The sequence below is a fragment of the Argiope bruennichi genome, chromosome 3, assembly GCF_947563725.1.
Source record: "Argiope bruennichi chromosome 3, qqArgBrue1.1, whole genome shotgun sequence".
Classification (NCBI taxonomy): domain Eukaryota; kingdom Metazoa; phylum Arthropoda; class Arachnida; order Araneae; family Araneidae; genus Argiope; species Argiope bruennichi.
The window spans coordinates 3,539,027-3,565,842 of record NC_079153.1 but is presented as its reverse complement, the minus strand read 5'-3'; the positions used below and the strand labels follow the sequence as shown (position 1 = coordinate 3,565,842).

The 26,816-nt window shown below is 27.6% G+C and overlaps 1 protein-coding gene across 1 annotated transcript; it reads left to right on the top strand.

Moving 5' to 3' along the window:
• The first annotated feature begins 171 nt into the window (after nucleotides 1–171).
• LOC129963341 (katanin p60 ATPase-containing subunit A-like 1) lies at nucleotides 172–26,816 on the top strand. The gene is made up of 10 exons (XM_056077659.1): nucleotides 172–302; nucleotides 1,066–1,236; nucleotides 3,453–3,673; nucleotides 13,066–13,258; nucleotides 15,461–15,661; nucleotides 16,887–17,045; nucleotides 18,696–18,822; nucleotides 21,013–21,138; nucleotides 24,302–24,428; nucleotides 25,735–26,816. Exons 2-10 carry the CDS (start codon nucleotides 1,069–1,071, stop codon nucleotides 25,931–25,933), a joined length of 1,521 nt encoding a protein of 506 aa, XP_055933634.1. The 5' UTR covers nucleotides 172–302; nucleotides 1,066–1,068; the 3' UTR covers nucleotides 25,934–26,816.

Here is a 26,816-nt window from a genome sequence, read left to right as displayed (position 1 = left end):
AGAGATTTTTCTTTTTCAAAGAGAAAAGACTTAAAACTATTCAAAGAGCAGCGATAAAAAATTATGGCTGCATCTTAATTATTTATAAAAGCAATTTGCATAAATTTAACAAAAATAAATAATAATCATTTACGAACTAATTCCAGAATATACGTTGTAATCACCTGGCAACAACTCCAGAAATTGACAGATTCTATGGAAATTTTGTTTATTTACGTACTTTTTGTTCTGTGGAAAATTTCATTTGTAATTTATGGAATATTCATTTGATTAGAATTAAAATTATTTTAAACTATTTTTAAGTAAGTTTGAATTTTTTAATTAGAATGCTAGCCCATTAATTTGGAATTGTGTTATAAAACTGCTGCTGTATCTAAAAGAGCATAATTATAATTATGTTGATGTATTTTTGTGTTTGAAATTTAAGATTTATATTTTTTGGCAGTATTGTCGTCATTCTTATTGTGTAACTGTGAGTGTTTAAATTCAGTAACCTTTTTCTGGTTTGCTAATAATTTCTGTAAGCAATATGATTATAATGTCTCTTCATAATTAATATATCTTAAATTGCATCTCTGTGTGCGTAATATCTCAAAATTTACCACACATATTTATATAATTAAAAGTTCATTTTTAGTTAGATTACTGATAGAAATCTAATCCGAAATGATCTATTTGATTCCTAGTGTGAAATATTAATTTAAAGTTTATTTGGCAAAAAAACTTTATTTTTTATGTCTTTTAATTATTAGATGTTAGAAAGACTACCTGTTATATTTTTCTTGTATTTTTTGCACCATATTTCCTTGATATTATTTTGCTGAAATAAATTTGATCAAACTGATTTGAAGCAGATTTAATTATACAAAACAGTGTGGTCTTTGTTTCCTATAAACAGCATTTTAAAATATTACTAAAATGTTAATAAATAAATTCAAAGTGTGCTATGATATTTTTTATATACTATATATTTTGTATTGAATATATCTAATGCATGAATTACTTTAATATAATTATTATTAGGTAGGAATTATGTTGTATTGTATAATTTTTATTTTGTTCTAGAAAATGAGTTTCTCAGTAAGAGATATATGTGAAGATACCAAAATGGCCAGAGAATATGCTCTTCTAGGAAATTATGAAACAGCTTTAGTTTATTATCAGGGAGCAGTGCAACAAATTCACCGACTATTAGTTACTATCACAGATTCAATTCGAAAAGAAAGGTGGCAGCAGGTATTTTACTCCTCATTTAATTTTTCTATTCAATTTATTGATAAAGTGATTAAATAATTTTAACTGATAAACTTCAGAAGTTTGAAAGATAAACAGAAAATCTGAATGCTTGGGAGGTGTTGCATGTTCCAATGTGATGCGTTGCAACTTTTTTTTTTTTGCATTCATTCTTCTTTCTAACAGGTGTAAAGTTGTAATTAATAAAAAAGTTAAATAATTATAATTATTTATACATTAAATTTTAAAGTAGAATAAAATTAAAAACTATATATATAATAACAATATATCTTCAACCAAAAATAAAGGATAAATATTGTTTCTCTACCCAACACCCAATGGATGTCATATTCAATTTTTAGACCATGTTAAATTTTTTAAGGATTGATAAATTCTGCTATTGATTTTTTTTTTTTTCTCAGACTTAAATCACTGATAGTATGTGGTAAAAACTGTGCTGAGTAAAAATATGTATATCCGTAATATCTCTTCTATTGATGGTTTGTCTTTAATGTTTTTTTTAAAATATTCCCTTATCAGTAACTATTATCCAACTAAGAAAAAAAATTCTCATGTCAAAAATTTATATATGTGTTATATATATAAATAGGTATGCTGTTTTTGCAAGTTTGAAGAATTTAATGTACTTGTAACCTGAAAACTGTATAAAGCATTAAAATTCAGCATATCATAAATATAATTTTAAAAAGTATTATTTTAATTAAACTGCGTTTTAACATTTTGAAATTTTTAACTAAAAATAATAATAAGCTTTAATTAAATGTCAAAAAACTGAAGAAATTCCTCTTGGATAAAATTTTTGATTTTTTTTATATATAGTTTAGACGTGTGCATGTTTACTATGAAATATATATATATATATCGTAACATCTCCTATTTTTCTATACATACTTAAGAGCATACAGACTGCCAGATGCGGATCCTTTTCACTAGGAAAGTCATTGTGTCTGGACAGTTGTTACTATATCCAGGTGTGGAAAAACAGATGCATATCCTGTCATTTCAAATAAATCCATTAGATCTTCAAGTGAGAGGAACATAAAAGCATCCAGATGCCTTTTTCCCCCCCTTTATGAAGAAACTCCTTAAGTCATCAAGAACCGATCAATCACCAGCAACCATTATCTTTAAGTGTCAAACCCAGGTTCACTTCAGCTTATGTTAGTTGCGAATTGATTGTAATTGACATATGCTCAAGAGGCGGTTGACCACAAAGATGGCTTCTTAATAGACACTTCCTCGATTTGGTTGACACTATTGAGGAATTGTTACTGAACCGCTATTGGGTGATAGGGAGTTCAAGTTCACCAATGGGAAACTGGAGATGGTTATCTGATAAATCCCCCCCCCCTTGTAAGAAAAAGGAGAGAAAGGCTTTGAATTAGAATTCAGAGTGCTGAAAAGTTGTTCTGTGTCGTGTGATTCAGGCTTTAGTGTTAGGGTCCACCCAAGCAAGATCGGTGGATTTCTGAAGCAGCCTTGAATAGCCGATTACAGCTAGCAGCCCGTTGAAGGTTTTTTGATGACTTATTCTCTGACTTGATCAAGGAACTATTTTGTGAGTGAACTGTTATTTGATTTTTGTAAAAAAATATTAACTTAGACAAGAACAAGTTGTCTTTTGTAAATAAATCAGGCTGTAAATAAAAGAATTATTTTTTTATGCTACTCTTTTATTTGGTCAGTCTTGACCAAGATATTACAATATGGATTTTATGCTGTTTTACTAAATTCCGACATTAGTGAGAATTAAAAAAAAAATCTATTAAGTAGAGAGAGCTATGATATGATTTTAGAAACTTATTAACTGAATTATGTTCTTTATTGCATTGTAGTATTTCTTAATGTGCAGAAGGTTATTGAGATTTTCTTCATTATAGAAATATGTGATAAATCCCCCTTCCCCCATTTTAAGTCAGTTCCTGACTCTGCAAAAATAGACAAGTAATTTTTTTTTTTTTTTTTTTTTTTTTTTTTTTAGAATTACAATGCTTTAGACATAATTGCTATAAAACCCTTTTATGTTCAAATTGATGCATTAAAAATCATTTGATTATATTCTTCATAAATAATTACTACTTTTATTGATCTCAAATCACTAAATGCAAAACAACTTCTTTCCAGACTGTATTGTCTTGATTGTAAATTTTAAAAAAACAACACTTGTCTATTTTTTTAAAAATTTTTTATTGAATTAGATTCAGCAGAAGATTGCCCAAGAATATGAAGCAGTCAAAGCTATGCAGAATGTACTCACTGAGTTCAATACTGAGTTGAGTATTGACAGAGCTATATCAGGAAGGCAATCCTATGGCATTACCAACATTCCAATTGATATTGCTTTACCAGATGATATATGGCCTCCACCTGCACCTAGAGATCCTGATGTATGGCCTCCACCAACCCCAGTGGAGCATAAGTGAGTACAAGTACTTTTCTTAATATACTAGAAGATGTGCTTATCTAGACAAGCTATTATCATGTTAATATTTTCTTAGATCAGATTTGTCTCTTCTCTAGGTTTCACCTCTGTTGCGATTATCTCTTTTGACATTAACTGTAATATAATTGTAATTAGAACTATATTAAGTTGTAAAAATTTGGCAACTGCTTGTAGTTGTTGCATGCATGAACTACAAGTAGTTGCATTCAATAAAAGTTATATAAATTAATATATATATATATATATTTCATGGAATGAAGTATTTTATTTTTATGATAAACTATTGTATTCTATTTAAACTGTAGTATTCAATAATTTTAATGAACAGTACATCTTTTCCATTAACCTTTGTTCCTATTCTATTTTTCTCAAAAATTGCTCATAACTTAACTTATTGTTGAATTGCAAATATAAACAAACAACTTTACGAATATCTCAGACTAATTCCTTTTTTAACCCTGTTATTCTATTCATATTTAGAATTTGAATGTAATATTCAGGATGGCTTGAACATTCAAGTATCAATGCTCTCCATGCTTTCAGAAAAAAATATTATAGTTTGAAATAAACAGGAGTTTTCTTATAGAATAAAGATATCTAAATGGGTCATTCTCACGAAAACAGTCATTTTCATGTCCCCACTATAATTTATCATTTTTTATTTTATTTATACAAATTTTGGGGGGATAGAATATCTTAAAGAATGCAGTTTAACATGAAAATAAAATTAAAATTTTAAATTTTTATTTTTTATATAATTTATATAACTTAAATGTACCAAAATATCATTCCCTCACTTGTCCCCACTACTGATCAAAAATAAACAAAAAATGTTTCTAGATAAACAAGAAAGAAGTTCATGGAGTTGCATATTTTATTTCAGGATAATGAAATGTAGAATGGAGAAAATCCATTTTAAATTTAATTTCAGCAATAAATATTGACACAGCACTATTTTAAAGTTTGTCTCCAGTGTGTTGCATCATTCCCTCACAACAGTACATTTATTTATCACAGTCATCATGGAGTAAAAAATTTTTGAGAAAAAGTTTAGTGATTTATTATTGACAACACCCAGCAACATTGCAGCATGTTTTCATCTTCAACTTACTGAAGCTTTGGCTCTGGAATCCACTCGAATACATCAAAACAGGTAATTTTTTTTACATATATCATTCCCTCATGTCTTTTTATAAAATAAAATAAAACAAAATAATATCTAAATTGAGGATAATTATAATTTACTTTCTTGTTTGAATGCATTTGTACATGATGGAACTCAGACAGTAGTTAAGCCTAACTACCATTAACAAATTTTAATAAATTTGTCATTCCCTCACTATCATTCCCTCACCAAAGTATAAAGTGAGGGAATGATACTAATGTGAGGAAATGATTCTTAAGTATTAAATATTCAAAAAATGAGTTTCTTCTTTAATTTTAAATACATTTTTGTGTTTTTGTTCTTAATTTTTATATTTTGTTCTTTTTTCCATTTAATATAAATAGTCTGTTTTTGGTCTATTTTTAAGATTGATTCTGAATTTGGTAATGAAATACAATTATATGTAAAATCTAATACTACCCAATGAAATTAAGTGTAATAAAATATAACTTAAACTGATTTTTGAATTAAATATGGTTAATTTCTATGAATGTTATAAGAAGTTATATCCTGTTTAGAGAAGCCATAAACAATATTATTTTTTAAGCAGTGCTAATTAATAAAACTTGTATATTATTTTGTGAATTTAAATATTAAAATTTAATTTGTTTATGAATTTTTTATGGTATAAAATTAATCAAGAGATAAAAAGCAGTTTTCACCAAAGTAAAAATCTAATTAGTAAATTTAGAATGTATGCTTTAAGAACATTATATAATATTATTTTTTTATCGTCCAGATATTTTTGTTATGGGGAAGACTAAAGAAGAAGCTCGTTTAAAGAAAAAAGAATATGATCGGAAAAGAAGGGAACGACTCAAGATGAATCCAGAGTCATGTTTAATATTAAAGGAGAAAGAGCGAATCAAATACTTAAGAAAAAAGGAAAAGGGGCAAGTGAAAACTGTCTCTGAAATGACCAACCGTAATTTAAGGATAAAGAGGAAGCAGTGGAAGAATAACTCTAGGAACTACAGATTGAAGAAACAAGCTGCAACAGAATCAATTGAAAATGATGCTAATGAGCCACCATCAACTGAGAATGTTCCAGGACAGTCAAGTAAACAAAACGTGTCTTTGTCGGAAGTTCAGAATTCAAGGAAAGAAATTGGTAAGAAAATACGTTCCAAAAATAGAGCAAAAATGCAAAAAAAGATAAAGGATCTTGAACATGAGATCTCTGTCCAAAAAACTCGAGCTGAACGCTACAAGAAGAGATTTTATAGAATTAAAAACCAAAACAGAATGTCACCAAGAAGTCAAATAAATAAATTTTTAGGCAAAGAAATAGTATCACCCTCAGTTCGCAAAAGGTTGTTATTTGGAGAAGCACTGCGTTTACAAGTAGGTAGTAATTTCAAAACCTTAGGAAAGACACACAGGGAAAAGCAGATGTTTCATAGACTGTTGCATGGAAAAATTCTAAAGAAGTATAGAGCATTGTGTTATGCAAAACGGTTTATGAAGTATCAGAAAATTAAAGAGTCAAGCGAATCAAATATGAAACAATTCAAATTAATTTCTGAAACTGTATCAAAAGATGTGGTAGCTTTCTTTGAATCTGATGATGTATCTAGAATGTGTGCTGACAAAAAAGAATGTATTACAAAAGAAAAGATAAAGAAACAAAAGAGAGTGCTTACTGATACATTAAAAGAATATAAAGAATATATTTATAGAAAATTTTTAAATGAAAATCCAAATTACCGAATGAGTTATTCCACATTTTGTAGAATGCGTCCATTTTGGGTTAAGCAACCGAAAATTCAAGATAGAGATACATGTAAATGTATAATACATGCAAATATGGAGATGATCATCTCAAAGCTGTATGAGGTTAATGTATCTGATTACAAGTCACCTGCATGTTTAATAAAAGCACTAACTTGTGATTCCAAGAGCGAAGATTGTTTGTCAAGGAAATGCCAGGACTGTAAGAACAAATTACCTGTGTATAATGTGCATGATGAGAAAGAAACACTGAAGTACAAAAAATGGATCTTTGAAAAAAATACATATGTTGTTAAAAATCAAACAAAAATTTCTAATAAACCAGTGAAGGTAGAAGTTGAAGCTACTACATCTGATTTAATTAAATAATTAGAAGGCAGCTTACCAAAATATCTGACTCACATTTCAAACATATCACATCAGTATCAAGCAATGAAAAATTTGAAAAACAATTTATCAACAGACTCGATATTAGTACACATCGATTTTAGCGAAAATTATGTGTGCAAATATAACCAAGAAGTTCAGTCAGTTCATTTTGGAAGTGGTCGGCAATAAGTTACAATTCATACAGGTGTTTACTACAACAAAGAAAATGATGATGTAATTTCATACCCCTTTGCTACAATAAGTCCTTCACTCAGACATGATTCAGCATCAATATGGGCACATCTCAAACCAATTTTTGAGTGGATTCTTCAAAAATTTACAAAGAAACCTAAATATGTTCATATGTTGAGTGATGGGCCATCAAGTCAGTATAGAAACAAAAAAATGTTCTATTTGATATATAACCATGTGCAGCAACTTGTTCCTGGTGTTGAGAATTTCACTTGGAACTACAGTGAAACAGGACATGGAAAAGGCGCTCCTGACGGAATTGGAGCTGTTCTAAAAAGAACAGCAGATCGAATAGTTGCAGAGGGAAAAGATGTGCATAATTATAACACATTCATATCTGTTTTGAGAGAGAGTTGTAAAGGAGTAACTTTATTTGAAGTTACAAATGATGATGTTAATAAAAGTGATGAACTAATATCCGAAGATATTAAAACATTCTTTGGAACAATGAAAGTACACCAAGTAGCTTACAGTTCAAAAAGTAATATGTTGAATTTCCGTTCTCTCTCGTGTTTTACATGCGATGCATCAATTTTGTGCAAACACTATAATTTGGGAACAGCATTTGAGTACAATAGTAAAAGTACAGTTTCATCAGTAGATGACTGCAATAAAGGGAAAAATTCTGAGCTGTTAAATATAGGAGATTGGGTGTTGGTAGAATACGAAAAGAATCTGTACCCTGGAGAATTAAAAGCAATGTGTTTAAAATATGTCACAGTTGATGTAATGGTTCCAGCAAGGGGAGGAAAATACAAATGGCCTTTCCCAAAAGATATACATAATTATCCACGTACAGATATCAAAAGAAAAATTTCTCAACCCATTCCATATGACAATCGTGCCAGCCAATTTTACTTTCCAAACTTATAAATGATTTCTTTTAGTGTATTACTTATATTTACTTGTATTACTTAAATATATTATGACTTTCTTAATTTAATGTATTTGTAATTGTTAAAATAAAAGTGTAAAGTGTTATATTTTAGTGGAACATCATTCCCTCACCATATGTGTCATTCCCTCACTTTTTATATTTTTAAATTAATTAATTTATCTAAATATTGTAATTTTTTTGCAGGATCAATATTTTTATTATAAAGCTATTACATGCATATATTTATATAAAAAGTTTCAAAACTTTTCATCAACTTAATTTTTTTTTAATTTTCTGCTCTCATAATGACTGTTTTCATGAGAATGACCCAAATGTATAATTTATGTATCTAAAAAAAGAAAGTGTATTAGAATATATTTTTAATTCTAATCTCTTATATATTCTCTATCTGGATAAAAAAATGCTTTCTCTCTCTCTCTCTCTCTCTCTCTCTCTCTATATATATATATATATATATATATATATATATATATATATATATATATATATATATATATATATAGTGGTGGCCAAAAGTGTGGACATTTTTTTAAAGTTTCATGTTTTTCAACTTTGTGTGCTTGTAGAATATATTAATTTTCACTTAAATACAAATGTTTATATATGAAATTGAAGGTAATTTAATGTAGAATTTAATAACAAAAGCAGTATTACAATATCTGTATTACAAAAAAAAGTTACGCTCATTTTAGTAAGATCTATCTTAGATTTGCATTTTTTTAGTGATACTTACACAATCAATACTTTGTAGGATAACCCTTATTTTTTAAGACAGCTTCACAGCGTCATCGAGTGAACGAGTGTTTGGAGTTCATCTTTCGTAATCACATGGTGCCAAGAATCAATTATAGATTCAATAAGTTGTCTTTTATTGGATGGACGTTTTTTTCGTACAAGAATTTTCAAACGTCGCCACAAATTTTCAACTGGATTGAGATCAGGGCTGTTCCCTGGCCATGGTAATACATATATGCCTTTATTTTGAAACCATGCTTTGCATACTTTTGCTGTGTGGCATGGAGCTTAATCCTGCTGAAAAATAAATGGTGCTTTGTTGGGGAAGAAATCCCTGATGGAAGGTATCAATTTTGGTTCCAGGACAGTTTCGATGTATTTTTTAGCATTCAGGATACCATCAATCACTTGAATTCGGCCCACACCATCTGCAGACATACATGCCCTAATCATGGCATTTGTTGTTGTTTTTATAGTTGCTTCAATGCAATCAGGATAAAGTGCTTCACCTACTGTACGTCTTGCGTATTTTCTACCATCACTACCAAAGAGCGATATTTTAGTCTCATCGCTCCAGATTAGTTGCTTCCATTGATTTTCTGACCATTTAATGTGTTCTTTTGCCCACTTAACTCGTTTTTCACATTGCTTTTGATTTAAATGTGGTTTTTTTCCTTTTAATTCTAGCTTGTAGTCCAATCCTGATAACCTTCTTCTTATTGTTCTTGAACTTACTGCAATACCCGCTGCACTCATTTCACATCTAATGGCATCTGATGAAATTTTTCTATCCTGAAGGCATAGCCATTTAATTTTTCTATCGACAGTAGCACTTGTGCATTTTTTTCGGCCTGATTTGGCCTTATTTTCCACTGATTTCGTTTTTTCATAATGTAAACAGAACTTTCGTACACCAGAACAAGTCACTGAACCCCAACTTGTCTTGCAATTTCAGCATAAGAGAGGCCATTTTCTCTCAGTATGACAATTCAGCTTCTTTTTGTAGATGTCCAATCAGTTCTTCTTGTTGGTGACATTGTTTAAAATTAGTTTAACTAAAAAAAAGAACTTAAAATATTCAAAAACAGCAATACTCTGTTTAATTGTACTAGTATGCATCATTCCGCAAAATATTTCCACAACAATAACTCTTTTACCATTCAAATAACCTAAACTATAGTTACAGACATTTGATGGGTCCTCAGAACAGTGTTTGTGACTGGCTAGTATGCTTTTATTACAAAACACGTCATTATTCAAAACGATTTGTGTTTGTTTGTTCTACAAAAAGGAACGTAACTTTTTTTTGTAATACAGATATTGTAATACAGTTTTTGTTCTTAAATTCTACATTAAATTACCTTCAATTTGATATATAAACATTTGTATTTAAGTGAAAATTAATATATTCTACAAGCACGCAAACATGAAACTTTCAAAAAATGTCCACACTTTTGGCCACCACTGTATATATAAAGTAACCAATCTAAAGTAAGAAATATTTTGAAAACGAAACCAAAATGAAATAGTTTCGGAATCACAACTAAAAATTATTTCTTATTCAAACTAAAACCAAAAAAGGAACAGGAAAAACTTCATAGTATTTAGAAGGTGCAAATGCAACTACTTCTAAAACACAGATGAATTGATACAAAATTATTAAAATCAAGTTAATAGGAAAATCAATTAAAAAAAGAATCCGGCCTGAAGACTTTTTCAAGGATCGCCCTCAGGCAGGGATTTTTTCTGTGAGGGAATACAGACAAGAATGTCTAATAATGATTCCTCGTGACTCGAAAATCCCCTGAAATTAGGCCCAAGAGATATACCATTTTAACAGAAAGGACAATACAAAATAACAAATTAGAAGAAAATAACCACTAATAAATAACAATACAATAACAAAATCACTTAAACCATTAATAAATGTAGTCTCCCAGCGCCATCTATTGAGTGATCTAATGTGCAAGGAAAGTTCTATTTTAATTTTAGGTAAAGGATTAATCCCAAATCATATTTTGTTTAATCAAAAAGTTGATATTACAGTAGTTTCTTGGAAATTCATTATTAATTAAATTTTTTACGAGGTTATTTGATGCTTCAATATAGGAATTTTTATTATTTCAAACCCTTTTGATCCTATTAACTTGTGAAAAATTAGATTTTTGAAAATTTTAGAATTTAAGATTGTAATGATAATTACAAAGTTTTGTTATTTTAAAGTTGAATTCATTCCTTTTATTGTAGATACCAACTATTGTTTTATCATTAGCAATATCGATTTTTAAATTTTTCTTTATAAAAGAAAATTTTGTTATTACAGTAATAGATAAATCAGCAAATAATTTCTGTTCACTTTGTAAATATTGTTATAAAGAACTTTTAATTAATGAATATAACTCTAACGAAACTTATATTTTAAAGAACACCGGGAAAAAAGAATTAGATAAAAGAATGCTAACTTTCACGAAAAAAAACCAAAATTAAGACTTACTCTCTAAACTATCCTTATTTATTCTGAACAGTTAAATTTCATAAAAATCCATTAAAATTCAGATTTGTGACTTGTAGCACTGGCAATTATAATTACTATACAGGAAAACATTTCCTTAAATACTTAAAAATTATCCTGGACAAAATCAAAGATGAAGAAAATTTTATAATTTCTAGTAACAAAGAAGTACTGGATTTTCTTAAAGATAACAACATTAATAAAATTAATACTTATGATTTCAAAAACTTATACACCAATCTACCTCATGAAAAATTGATAAAGGTCTGTACTTTTTTATTTGATGAATATTTAAATGAAGATGTTATTCCTAAAAATAACTGGCTAGAGTTATGTAATTTTAATATTACTGAGAATTACGTTTTTAATGGAATTAATTTTTATAAACAAGTAAAAGGCATTCCAATGGGAACAGCTTTCTCAAGTGCTTTAGCTAATATTTTCCCACATTACTATGAGAAAAAAATAATTACATATAATTTAATAAACGGGTGGAGGTATATTGATGACCTACTTTTGATTAACTTAGACAATACTGATATTGTTACCAATTGCTATCCAAAAGATTTAATTCTCACAGAAACAAATAAAAATCAACTTGAGGCTACCTTTCTGGGTTTAAAAATCGAAATTGCTAATGATAAAACAATAGTTGGTATCTATGATAAAAGGGATGAATTCAACTTTAAAATAACAAAACTTTGTAATTATCATTTCAATCTAAACTCTAAAATTTTCAAAAATCTAATTTTTTTACAATTTAACAGGATCAAAAGGGTTTGCAATAATAAAAATTCCTATATTGAAGCATCAAATAACCTCATAAAAAAATTTAATTAATAATGAATTTCAAGGAAACTACTGTAATATCAACTTTTTGACTAAACAAAATATGATTTCGGATTAATCCTTTACCTAAAATTAAAATAGAACTTTCCTTGCATATTAGATCACTCAATAAATGGCACAAGGAGACTGCATTTATTACTTACCTTTAATACATTAATTTTGTGTTTTTAAAAAGCAGGAATCACAATTGATAGCTTAAAATTTCCTTGCTGCTTTTGGTATGTTCTTTCCTTTTTGTTTTTTTCTTTAATGGTTTAAGTGTTTTTTGTTATTGTATTTTTACTTATTAGTGGTTATTTTCTTCTAATTTGTTATTTTGTATTATCCTTTCTGTTAAAATGGTATATCTCATAGGCCTAATTTCAGGGGATTTTCGGGTCATGAGGAATCATTATTAGATATTCTTGGCTGCATTCCCTCACAGAAAAAAATCCCTGCCTAAGGGTGACCCTTTAAAAAGTCTTCAGGCTTGATTCTTTTTTTATTTGGTTTATTTGATTTTCCTTTTAACTTGATTTTAATACTTTTGTGTATATATATATATATATATATATATATATATATATATATATATATATATATATATATATATATATATATATATAATGAAAATAAATAATTGTTCAATAAATTATTGTTTAAAGCTACCTTTTTTCCTATAGATATTATAGAAAGTAATGAATATATATTTTTAAAAATTCAGAAATGATAATAATAATAATAATTGTAGTTATCAAAACATACACATATATGTTATTCAGTTCTTGAGTATTTTCTAAGTAATTTTAGATTATATTAATGTCATTTAAATTTTTATTAAGAACAGTATTATAATAAAAAAGATGTTTTTCTTTCAGACATGGACCACCTGTACGACCAATACGAGCTGTAAAAAGAAATGAACCTACCAAAACTACAAGTCGAAGTGGAGCAAGTGGCAACACTCGTTCAAATAATGAAAGGACTAAGAAAAGTGGCAGTGACTCAAGATCTAAGAAAGAGGAAAAAGGGCGGAAAGATAGTAAAAAAGAAGACAGTAAAGAGGAAAAAGTACTTATTTCACATTTTTAGAAATAAATGAAAATTTCATGAGGAATTAATTTTCTTTATGAAAAATATTTTAATTTACCATTTGGCTGAAATAATTATTATTGCTGCTAAAGTGCATGTTATAAAGGGATTCATAAATGTTTCAGTTAATGGATTAATTCAAAAAAGCTCTCTAGATATAAATATAAGCACATAGATTTTTCTGTGTTATTGTAAAATTGTAACCCTTCTACCTCTAATAATAATAAAGTTGAATCTATTGGTATTGGTGCTCTATATGCCAGACTGTTTGATTTACAGCTATCAAATTTAAAACATATATACAAGGTGGTTATATGTAAAGTGACCCTATTCAGACTCTTCTAGAATCTGTTCTGCTTTTCGGATTTTGATGAAACTTGATATATATGTTACATGGACCATGGGGAAATGATTTCTGCAATTTAAAAAAGTTAGTAGTTGAACTTTTAATGAACATGGTGAATTGTAGCACCTAAAGAAAGACAAAAAAAAAAAAAAATCTGTCAGTCTTTAAAATTTATTCAGTTACAGAATCTGTTCAACATGCTCCATTGAAATCAATTACGGGTTGAAAGCGCATTATAGTATGTTCAATGGTAGCACAAAGTAATTTTTTAAGGATTTCAGCAACTTGGTGTGTAATACTGGCAAGTAAGGTCCTAATGTCTCCTCCATAAACATGGTCTTTTAAGAATCTCCACAAACAGAAATCACTTTCCGAGTGAGCGAGGAAGCCAAGCATCTGGAAAAGCTCTGCATTTTGCAAAATCATCAACAAAGCACAAAGCAACTCTTTGACTTGGTATCCAATGTGAGGAGTTGCTCTATCTTGCATGAAAACAGAGCATGTTTTGGGACCTTGCGAAGTGAGAGTTTTTAAAAAAATGGTCCATGGATAAAATCAGCAGTTGATCCACAACTTTACAGTCACATAATCAGTAAATCCAGTGGTTGCTAGCACAGGACATTAGGAGATGAAACACCTCATATGCAGCAATTTTGATTATTATTATTCACAGTTCCATCTAAAGAATAGTGCCTCTCATCTGACCATAGAATTTGCCAAAGCCATGTGTTATCAACTTCCATTCTCATCAAAAATTGGCAGGCATATTCATAACATGTTTGGTGGTCTTGAGATTGCAGCATTTGCACCAAACAAATGCTGTGGCCCTTATATGAAAACCATTTTAAATTGGGTCACAGATTATTTTTTTTCACTCTTCATCATTGAATTGCCAACTTGTGTGAACCAATTGAGAACTTGATGAAGAGTATTTGGAACTGGAGGTTCTTTCAGTCACAGCAATTGGACTTCTTCGCAGTTTCATTCACAGCCGATTTCCACCCTTTCCTTTCAGCACACCCATGTCTCCATTCTCTTCAAATTTCATAATCATTCTTTGACATAAGCCCTTTAAATGACGATATTCAAGCGGTGAAGTTAAGTTTTTGCTGCCATTGATAAACCAGTTTTATCAGTGAAGCTCGATCTTTCTTCTGTAAGGGCAGAATTAACAATGACAAAGGCATACAGAATGATTTTCGGGTTCTGACTGCAGGTCTCTTTTCAGGTTTCCCTAATTCGTATAAGGAATTTTTAAATAGTACTCTCTGGTCATCAAAATTTGAACTACTTTTTATTGCAGAAATCTTTTCTCCATGGTCCATATAACATAAGACTAATAAAAATTTTTATCATGAGCAAGATCTTCATCCATCCTGAAAGACTGAGGATTACGAAACTAAATCAGGCATCAAACTCTTCAGACATTCATTCAGAATTACCATAATTGCCCAAAACATTCCTCTTTGTAATTCCAAAATAGATTATTAATATAATAAACCAAAATAATAATTTAATTTTAGATAATTAAAATTTTTTTAAGGTTAACTGTTATTTTCCAATAAAAATTAATTTCCTTAAAAAATACAAGTTACTGCATAAATTGAATGTATATGAATATTTGCTATTAAAACATGTTGTGTAGCTGTTGCATTTTGGTGTTATTTTTTTTTAAACTTAATACTGCACTTGTTGTATTAATTTTTATTAATTATTATTTTATTTTATGATTATTTTACTTCACTTTATAATCATTTTTCATGATACTAAAAATAAATAAACAGTGTGATTGTTTTAAATAAAATTCATATTGTGTAAATTGTTTATGCTATTAGGAAGAAGAGAAGAAATTTGATGGTTCTGGTTATGATAGAGAACTTGTGGATATGTTGGAACGAGATATCCTTCAGAAAAATCCTAGTGTTCGCTGGGATGATATTGCTGATCTTGAAGAAGCTAAGAAATTGTTGGAGGAAGCAGTAGTCTTACCCATGTGGATGCCAGACTTTTTCAAAGGAATAAGACGACCTTGGAAAGTAAGCTCAATATATGTTTTATTGATACTCTCTAAATTTGGATTATATGAACAAACCTCAGTTAATATATTTGTGGTTATGTGGGCTTGTTATTGTCCGATTTTTTTTTTTTTTTTTTTTTTTAGATTATTTAACTATCATAATAGGAAGTGTATGCGTTGCCAATCTAGAGTACAAACTATTGGATTAAATTGTAAAACTATCAAATTCAACACAGATGTTCTTTAGAATATAAAAATTTACACCTCAAAATGAATTTTTGAAATTTTTAGTTAGAATTTATTAATTAAAAAGAGAGCAAAATTTTGATATTTCTGCTGTTACTTTCATAAATATTTTAGCGGAAATTTGATTTTTATATCATTTTAAGAAAATTTCTTCGTAATAATTGTTATTTATTGGCCATGCAAATTTTTCCTTGAATTTTGGCAGTTTTTTAAATATATTTTTTCATGAGTTTCAAAATTTCAATAGTAGATCCCATTTTTAAAATGAAATTCTAACTATTTTCATAATTTTGTCAAATATTTAATCATAGGATTTTTTTCCATTCTAGAAAATTAAAGGAAAAAAATCCGAAATTAAAAATATATCTCTACAAAAGATTATCTGCAATTTAAAATTACCCAGTTAATTAAATTTTAAGTGGCACTATTATGTCAATGGACTCAGCTTTATTAGATAATATCTTTCTTTGTTAAAACAACATGACCATTAAGTTATGCATAGGAATTTTAATTTTAATTAAACATAATCAATATTCCTGGTAAACCAGGTGATTACCAAAGACAGTTAGTTATAGTTAAAAAACTTAGTTTGTGCATTGTAATTCATAGAATTTATTTTTATATTTTCTTGATTTAAAATTTTCTCTGTATTTCACAATTGTCAAGAGTCAAGTTTCTTGATTAAGAGCCTTTTTATTTTATATTTATATAAATATAAAAAAATCTGAAAAGAAAAAGTGCTTTCACAATCAAATAGAATTCCTTATTTCTGCTCTGTCACATTCTATTTGTTTCATGCACAATTCATAGAATTGATCCTTTTCTTTTTTGAACAGAATGTGGAAATAAATGAACAAATAATCTCTCATTCTCTCTCCCACTTTTTTTTTTTTTTTTTGCCTTAAAACTAAAATTTAAAGAAGCATTTTCTTTAAATATATGTTGCAGAAAAGAAATAATTGCATGTGTACAATAATTTGTCTTTCCTTTTTAATTAGGGCGTTTTGATGGTTGGTCCACCTGGCACAGGAAAAACTATGTTAGCAAAAGCAGTTGCAACAGAATGCAAAACAACTTTTTTCAATGTATCCTCATCTACTCTCACTTCTAAGTACAGAGGAGAATCAGAAAAGCTAGTTCGTCTCCTTTTTGAAATGGTAATTTCATATGTTTATTGTCTAACTTTAACATTACAGTATGAATTATTTATGTATTAAACTAATCAATAAAAGAACTTGAAAATTCAAGTTTAATGTGATATTGGGTGCTATTCTTAAAATTAAAAAAAAAGTTAGTGTTAAAGTGTCTTTTTAAACAGCTAAAATGTATGTTGAAAATTCTTTATTTATTAAAATATTTACAGAATATGGGTAATGTTTCTTGAAATTCTACGTATATGTTTGTGTTTCAAAATTAGCTGTGTTTTTTTAACAAGTCTTGCTTAAATTTGCTTTGCATGCATTTTTATTGAAAATATCTATGCCTATGAATTATAATAAAATAAAATATCTTATTTCCTGGAAAAATTTTGTTTAATTATATGATTAATGTTGCGATTAATCTATGTATATAAAGTTGAACATGTGTTCATTTGTTTGAAACTTATTCAGTTCCACAACATAAGTCTCAAAACTAATTTTCCTCTCTGAGAAATTCCTATGGTACAGCTTTTAAATCCTTTCCAAATTTTTATTAAATTTGACATGGCTAATATCATTTATCAACAAAAATGTAATTCTTTTATTTCAGTATATATATATAGTTCAAAATCAGCAAATAACATTTCATTTGCTGCTATTTTTCTAAATAAAGTTGTGTGCACTACATATTAATTATCTTAGATATGCAGTAATTTATCAAACTGTTCATAATTTCATGGAATGATGCGAAGACTTTCAGATACATTTTATCATTTGTATTTAATAAAACCTATTTTATTTGTTTACATCCTTGTCTCATTCTGTTTAAATACAAGCACAAGATGATAGTGCTTTGCACCTGTGTTAATTCTTATTCATTGTATTTATTATAACTATTGATTTGCTTCTACTTTTCCTCTTTATAGATGTTAGTATTATATATTGAAATACTTAGTAAATTTAAAAAAGAATTCAAGGTGATATAAATAATAAAATTTAATTATTTCTTCCCTTCTATAATAGGCACCTAATTGGTGTTGATTTTTTTTTTTTTTTTAAGATTTTAGATATAAGTTGACTGCTTCTACATATTGATAAATGGCCATACAAAGTTTCTTATATTTATCCATGGCAATAAACATTCACTTACTTTTCACAAGTGTGTAATAGACCAGTCCGAATTGGGTCATGTCCAGTTTTGACATCAATTAGACAGATCAATCTTTATGAATGTCCTTCAATGGTATTTTTCTTAAGATAGAATGGACTTGATTTACTTTTCTGTGTGTCTCAAGAAATTGATAACAAAAACAAAAATACTTCTTGAAACGTCAGACTATATTAAATATAATTTTAATTGCTGAAATGTTTTGAATTTATGATTTCAGAAGAAATTTATCTTTCTTTTACTTTTATTATCATTTTACATTCACTTTTTTTTTAAGGAATTTATCTGTCTGCTTTACAAAAAAGAAATGTTGCTGTTGATTTATCTTTTGAAATTTAATTTTTAACTATGATTTCCAATGCACAGTTATGTACCGCATTAAAAAGTGCTACTTTTAGAATATGCTGTTTAGACAGTTGCAGATTAATATTTTTCATTATGTACTTCATACATTATATGAAAAATATTAATTATTTAAAAATATTTTCTTATTTTTATAGGCTAGATTTTATGCTCCCAGCACAATATTTATTGATGAAATAGATTCTCTTTGCTCTCGGAGAGGATCTGATTCTGAACATGAAGCTAGCAGAAGAGTAAAATCTGAACTGCTAATTCAAATGGAAGGTAATTGAAAATACATATATATTGCATACATTTTAATAAATATTTTTATGTTAGTGAAATAATTTTTGAAAGCATAAGAAAGATTTTCAATGTTTTTTTGTTTTTTTTTTTTTTTGAAAATATGGATAATATTTGATACTAGTTGCTTTTGGCAACCAGCCAGATCGCAAGAGATATTATTTATATTTAACATCAATTAAATTGTTTGGATGTAATTTCATGCCCATGTTATTTGACAAATTGTTAGACATTGAAGTCATATTTTACAAATTATTTGTTTATTATGTACATGCGTTTTTAATGGAGACCAGTCTCATGCTATTAAAAATTATGATGATTGTTAATTGATGCTATTTAAAAAAACATTAAATCAAAAAATTATGATGATGATGAAAAACTGATTCAATTTAAACATAAATGTTCAGTTTTCTATATCTTGTAAATTTTATGTTATTGTAACTGCGCTTTCTCATTCTTCTTGTAAACTACACAGATTTTGAACAGAATCCCTTCTGTAACTTCCAACAATGGAAGAACATTATGCTATCAAATAACTGATTGAAACAATGAAAAAGATTTGGTTTTAATTCACAACAATAAGAATATTGTTGTGGGATATAATTAAAATTAAGTTTAAGAGTTAATTAAATCTGGACTAAAGAATTTTACAGTAACTAAATTCATATGATTGAAATGATAATTTTTGGATCTTTAGAATGGTGTAAAAATAATTTTTGTGATGAAATATATTAGGCTCATTCTGAGATATACATTCCTACCCACCAAAGTATATCTGGGCTAAATTTAGTAGAGGTCAACCCGTCTGACTTGTACAATGCCAAAACACATACATTCATCTTTATTACTAGTCAATTTTGATGACCATTTGATATATTGAGGATTTGGATTTAATTTCAGTTTAATCATTTAGATAGAGCTTCATACCCAGGATTATGTCCATTTACTAGATATTAAAGCCCTTTTATATTAATTGACTTGCATATGTTGTGTTTATTGTTAACATAATTCTAAGTTCATTGTTAACATTCTGTTCTAATGAAGAGAAATCCCACGATATAATAGAATTATTAAAAACATGAATGTATGGCTCATCTATTTTCTAGTTTTCACAATGTTACTTTTTGTTTATCAATAGTTGCCTTTGGGGACCATCTGATTCGCCAATGATATATCTTTAATTTCAGTAAAATAATGTAGATATAACTTTATATTCATATGACCATGAAATAACAATACCAGGCATTGCAGATGTATTACTTTGATTGTCTTACATATGCTCTGCTCATTATGTACATGAAACTTTGTAATGGAGACCAGAACCTTAAAATCAAACTCTATTAAATATGTATATGTGTAGTTCAGATATCTTAAAATTTTCGCAATACTGTAATTTCACTTTATCTGTCTCGTAAACTATTCAGACACTTTAAAAACAGTTCAACGGTGGGGGGGGGGATAAGGCAAACAGATAGTTGATGAAACATTGAAAATGGTTCAGACGTCAGAATAACAATGTAATCTACTATTAAAAATTAGGCAAAAAGCTTTTTTTTAATTGCCAAAATTCAGCAAAAATTTATATTATTGTTAAATTGGTGTAACAATTTTTTAAATTTTTGAAAGATGCAAGTTCATTTTTGTGTGATAATACTTTCAAAAGTTATTGCGAAAAAGTGCCAATAATCCAACATTTTTAATTAAAATTTTAAAGATAAGTTGCTTTGAAAAGGGGACATTCCCATTCTCCAAGGTTTAATGTGTGTCAAATTCAGGGTCTGTAGATCAAATGATCTGGTGTATAGAGCAGCAACTCACATACTATTATTTTCATTATTAGTAGATATTGAAAATTGTATTTCTGTGTTTCTTAAATTTATTCCTTGTTGTAAATAATCACAAAATTTTTAAAGAAACAAATTTTTTTTATATAAAAGTAAATACTATTTAAAATTCAAAATTTATGAAATGTTGATTTTGTATTCAAACTTATTTTATTGATTTTTAAATGCATATTTTTATTGAAATGTTTTTCAAAAAAAATCACCTAATTAGTTTTAAACCAACTGAATTATTCTTTTTTGAATTAAATTTTCTTGAATATATTAAATTTCTTAGAAATTTTTTTTTTTTAATTCAATAGCATCCTCATTCTTTATTTCATTAATGTAGGTATAACAAGTACAGAAGACCCAAGTAAAGTTGTCATGGTCTTAGCTGCAACTAATTTTCCTTGGGACATAGATGAAGCTCTCCGAAGAAGGTTGGAAAAACGAATTTACATACCTCTACCAAATGGTATGAAAATTCTTCTTTAGTACATCTGTATATAAATAAACAATAAATTTTTAAAGTTTGTTGGGGGGGGGTGACATTGAACAGGAATGGATGGATAGCAAGCCAAAAACTAATTCTTGAAAATGCCATAAAAAATATAAATACCATGGATTTTCTTGTTAAAGAAACCTTTTCAGTTTCTTATTTCCTTCAGTATTTTAATTTTTATTGAATTTCAAACCTTTAAACTATGGTATTTTTTCTTATTGATTATATAGAATGTCCTAAAAAGATACAGGGTTTTTAAAATGAAACAGTAAATAAACTAAGGGTCTATTCTTGTACAAAAATACTACATGATTTCTAGAAATTTTATCTAGAATTCATTTAGTATTCTGTGTGCATTGACAGAATGTGAATGGCGAAAAGTATTTGAGATTCAGAAATCTTCAGTAATTGGAAAATTAATGAAAATATGTATTTAAAAAATGTACTGTCAAACAGGAAAAATTATTTGTAAATCCAAACTGCTTTAGGATGTTATCTATTAAAATTACTTAATGTCACTTTCTGAGGATATTTGAGTGTGCCATTCTCTAGTGCAGATTGTCAGATTGATGGTTCAAGCCTAAACAGAAGCTTTTGATGGTGTGTTTTATTTATTCTTACTTTCCAAGATATGCAAATCTTTCAAATTAGCATAATTTGAATATTTTATTCTTAAATTGTTTGTAAGGAGCTGCTGTCAAGCTAATGGCAGTTCAGTCATCTGAATGCTTAGTACTTGCATCTGAGGAATATTTTTCCTTCTCCAATCTCAATTTGATTGGGCATAATTCTGTGTGATAATATGCTTTACCTTTTAAAATTATATAACAATATGCTTTATTTTTAAAAATTACTTTTTCACATATAGTTAAACGAACTTTACGTAACAGGGATGTCATGGCATCGAGGAAACCGAAAAATACAGGGAATTTTAAAGACAGGGAAAATGTAGAAAAATTTGAAAATTTCCATAAAAACCAGGATAAAATTGGGAATTTTAATTTTCTTAGTTCTTCCTTTTTTTCCATCTAAAAAATGCTGATCCCTGAACATTGCAAGAATAAAAAATAATAGCTATAGCATCAAAAAGGGATCAACTAAATAATCACAGGAACTCGCCCCTTTTTTTCAATTTTTATACTTTTTTGCTGTTTAGATCAATCTAATTTCGATTTCAAAGACATTTGTTCTCTCTTCGTAAGATTTCCAAATTGCAGCTGATGAAGATATGCGAAATTGCTATAATTGTGAAAGACTAGAATAAATTTCCCTAGCATGAATAGCAACATTCAATTTATGGAAGCATTCCAATAGTGCATATTCATTGACACGTCAGTTTATTTGAAAAATTATGAGTTTATTCAGAAATTAGAGGTTTTTTAAAAAACAATATGCGACTTAAAAATCTGTATTTAATACAAATTGAACTGATAGAAATATGAACTAACTTTGCTGAATGGGTTAGTGAAATCCCGTAAAATCCTTTTGCTACATATTGCTGCCTTAAGAAGATAGTAGGCTACTTAATATAGGAAAACAGCTGCATATTACCAAAAGACGAAAACAGTCAAAATTGCATACCTGTTCAAAAAATTCATTGATATTGGTCTTAGTATCTAAAAGGAATACAGGAAAAGTCGAATTTAATGTCTAAAAATAAACCGATTTCAGACTTTTGAGTTCAAGAAATCATTAAAAGCTGAATTTTTATGGGCATTAAAATTTGATACATCACATTTGTCCTTTAATACATTCAGTGATATATCAAAAATATTTTCACTTTGTTCATTGAAAGTAAAATAGCCAAAAAATTTACATTATGTGTACAAAATTGTCTTGCATTATTTGTTATGTTTTTTTTTTCGACTATCTCTTTAAAAAATCTTTAAATGATAAAAAAATTTGTAATATGCTCTGATGAAACATTGAACTGCTTTTCATAAAAATGCCAAAGGATCTTATTGTAAGATATTAGTGAGAATCAACCAATAGATATTGAAGACACAAGATATTGAAATTCAATATTTTTAAAGTATACCACTGCTCTAGAATTGTTTGAGAATTTTAAGGATCAAATATCAAGTTTGATCATACAGAATAGTATGGATGAACCAAATGTAAATTAAACATTTTTAAAACATGTCAGAAAAGAACACTAAAAATTTTTGACAACTTAAAGGAATAGGAAGATTTCAATTTTAAAAATCTAGATAGAAGATAAACAAAAGAAAGATAGAAGACAGAGATAGAAGATAAACAAAACTCATTTGATGCACAGATATGGTTTCAGGGAATGCCGTTCTTCTTCTTCTTCTACTTTTTAAATTTTTGTATTTATTCTTTTGAAGAGATGTAAAAGGTGCTGATTTTGAAATTCACTTTTGTATTCAAATTACTTCTTTTGATAATGTATATATATATTTGCATATATTTAGAGAATTTGGTTAAGGTTTTGATAACCAGGGTAAAAGGATTTTAATGGAAGAAGAATATCTTTGAATAATAAATTAGTGACTATCATGATACCAAATATTCTATAAATTTAAGTGAGAGTAACAGTTTGGATTACAAAATTTTATGTGAGACTAGATTAGATGTTAATAAAACTTTCTGATTTTCCTTGTTTTAAAAATTATCATATACTGTCTCATTTCTCAATAATTTAACATAATATTTATAGTACTTATTTTATCATTTTTAAAGAAATTTGTTTAGTATAAGATAAAATTATGTAACATAAGTCAAGCTTTTTTAGTTGTAGATGTTAATGAAAATCATTTCAGAATTTTTTAGAATCTTGTATTTATTGTTGTATTGTTATTTACAATAGCAAAAATGAAAGAAAGCAATTAATAAATTTTTTTTTGACAATTAAGTTTAGCAGTGTAAAAAATATCAATTAACTGAAGTTATTGATATTTTGAATGATACACTTTGCAACAGTGTATCATTCCCATAAAGAGTTACACTGAGTGATGTATCGCCACTTCAGTAGGGTTCAAGAATGGTGTATATATACCATTCTTGAACCCTCTTCCAGTGGCATTCCACCTGTTGCAGAAAGGTTAAATTCCAATTTCATACATTTTAAGTTTTATGTATTTATTATGGTGATATTGCTATTTCATGGTTCCAGCTTTTGGCCGCGAAGCACTCTTGAAGATCAATTTAAGAGAAGTTGAAGTTTCTCCTGACTTGGATTTAGAAGAAATTGCCAATAGTTTAGATGGTTATTCTGGTGCTGATATAACAAATGTTTGCAGGTAAATAAAACTAACGTTTTTTCCTTTATTTAAATATTTATTTATTTTCATCCTTGCTTCTTGCTAAATTACCTGAAAATGGGCTGCTTAATCAGATCAAAAATGATTCAGTATTTGCTATATGTTCAAGCGAATCAGTCTATGATTACTTTTTCCCCCACTATATATAATAGCATGCAATTTTTTTTAAAAAAAGATTATTAACTTACCATTTGACAGGTAAATATATTTTTATATACATGATAGTAAACTTTTCATATATTTCCCATTCATGCTATAAAGTATTTGGGGATCATTTTCTTAAAGTTATATAATTTGGCTATAATAGTTGCTATTTTGTTGTTTTAAATTATGCACATTTTTATAAATTTCAAATGTTTAATGAAATTTTGCAATTATTATTTAAATTTTATTACATAATTGTAGGAGTAAGATTTTAGTAAAATTTGTGATGCTTTCTTATTTACTAAGAATTATTCTTTCAAAAGCAATCTAAATACTTCTGTATGTGGCACATTTTATTCACAAATAATTCCAATTTAAAGAACATATTCTAGTTTTTCTGTGATTAAAAATATTGATTAAATGTATGTATGATACAAGGATCAATAAAAAGCTTCTTATATATATATAAGAATATAATATGGCTTTTATATATATATATATATTTGACAAACAAATATAGTGGGCAATTAATAGATTTAGATAATAGTTATTGTAAATCCCAAGATGTAAACAATTAAAAAAATCTGGACATATTAAAATCAGATGAGATTTTATTGAAGGTCACATTCCAGTGTAATACTTTTGACAAGTTTTGTATTTATTTCAGTGCCATAATTGGATTTTCTAAAGGAATTCAACAAATCATAAAAAGTTAAGCAATTATAATTCAAAGTATATTACTTGATTGTTGCAAAATAACAGAGGTGTTTAGGGAATAATTTTACAGATATTTTGCCTCTAGACTTTTTTCTTAACAGCAGCTCAATGCCTTTCCTGATATTTTAGCTATTCTGTATTCAATATTTCCCATTAAATTTATTATTTAGACTATAGGCTTATAAAATAAATGGGTGATTTTCTCCTGGGATAGCAATTGTGAAATAAATAGACAACCAGTGTGAATTTCTTTAAATACAAATAAGCAGTCTTGCTGTACTTATTCCAATGTTCTCTATACTTATCTTGTGGAATTCCCAAGCTGCCAAAACACAATTTTGCATAAATCAATTTTTAAAAAGTGTAATTTACTAAATTATCTTTTAAATTTAAATAATATTGTTATTATTGATTTCTTTCATAGAGATGCTTCCATGATGGCTATGCGAAGAAAAATTGCAGGACTGACTCCTGAAGAAATCAGAAATTTACCAAAAGAAGAGCTAGAACTTCCTGTAAGTCCAGAGGACTTTAGAGAAGCTATTAAGAAAATCAATAAATCTGTCAGCAAGGAGGATTTGGAAAAATATGATAAATGGATGGCTGAATTTGGTTCGACATAAAGTCAGCATTGATTCCTGAATTACATAAGCTGAATTATAAATTCCATCCATTTTAAAGACTAATGTGTAGAGAGGAATTGTACTTGTAGAAGTTTACACAATTAGAAATATAAATTCTTCACATTTTTTATATGCAAAATTTTGTTCAAAAACATTTATTTCTCTGTTGCATATTATTGTTTTACAAGCAGGAATCAACATGCATATAGAAAGTATTTACTAGAGAGGGAATTCTCATGGCAATAATGTCAATCATTAAATTTTCAGTATTTAGTTAAAATGCTAAATGTATGCAATCATATACCTATTAGTGTTAAATCACTTAAAAAAAAAAACTTGTAACTTTTTAAGTACTGATAATTAATAACTGAATAATGCACTACAGTTTAGTTAAATAATAGAAATTTACAATGAACTCTATTTTTAGAGATTATATTTATTAAATATAGATATGAAAAAGTAAAAAGGATGTTAAAGTACTGAACCGAGGAAATGATCTTAAAAGAAATTCTTCTCTGGATATTTTCAGTCTTAATTAATAGTAGAATTCAAAACATTTGAAAACTAATATTATTAAATAAATATATATATTTGTTTATTTTTAGAAATAATGTATACATAGGTGTAAACTAAAAAAAAATAATATTTTTGTATTTATTTAAATAACGTTTTGCTTATTGATGTTTTGTTTTCTTCAAAGTATTTAGTATATTGACTATTCATGGGAACAAGCTGCTGTAAATAAATTATTTTTGTACTATTTAATTGCTACAGGCTGTTGAGCTTTTAACAAAATTTGTTTTTAATTCAATGCATTAAGGGAATATAGCATGTATGAGCTTCTTAACTGTGATCAATAAAATATGAAGGTTTTATTTATTAT

Bases quoted from the DNA above. Each gene is read 5' to 3' on its own strand.
- LOC129963341 (XM_056077659.1), top strand. From the start codon at position 1,069: ATGAGTTTCTCAGTAAGAGATATATGTGAAGATACCAAAATGGCCAGA. The intron at 13,259-15,460 runs GTACTTATTTCA...TTATGCTATTAG, and splicing joins AAGACAGTAAAGAGGAAAAA to GAAGAAGAGAAGAAATTTGA. The intron at 24,429-25,734 runs GTAAATAAAACT...TTTCTTTCATAG, and splicing joins GATATAACAAATGTTTGCAG to AGATGCTTCCATGATGGCTA.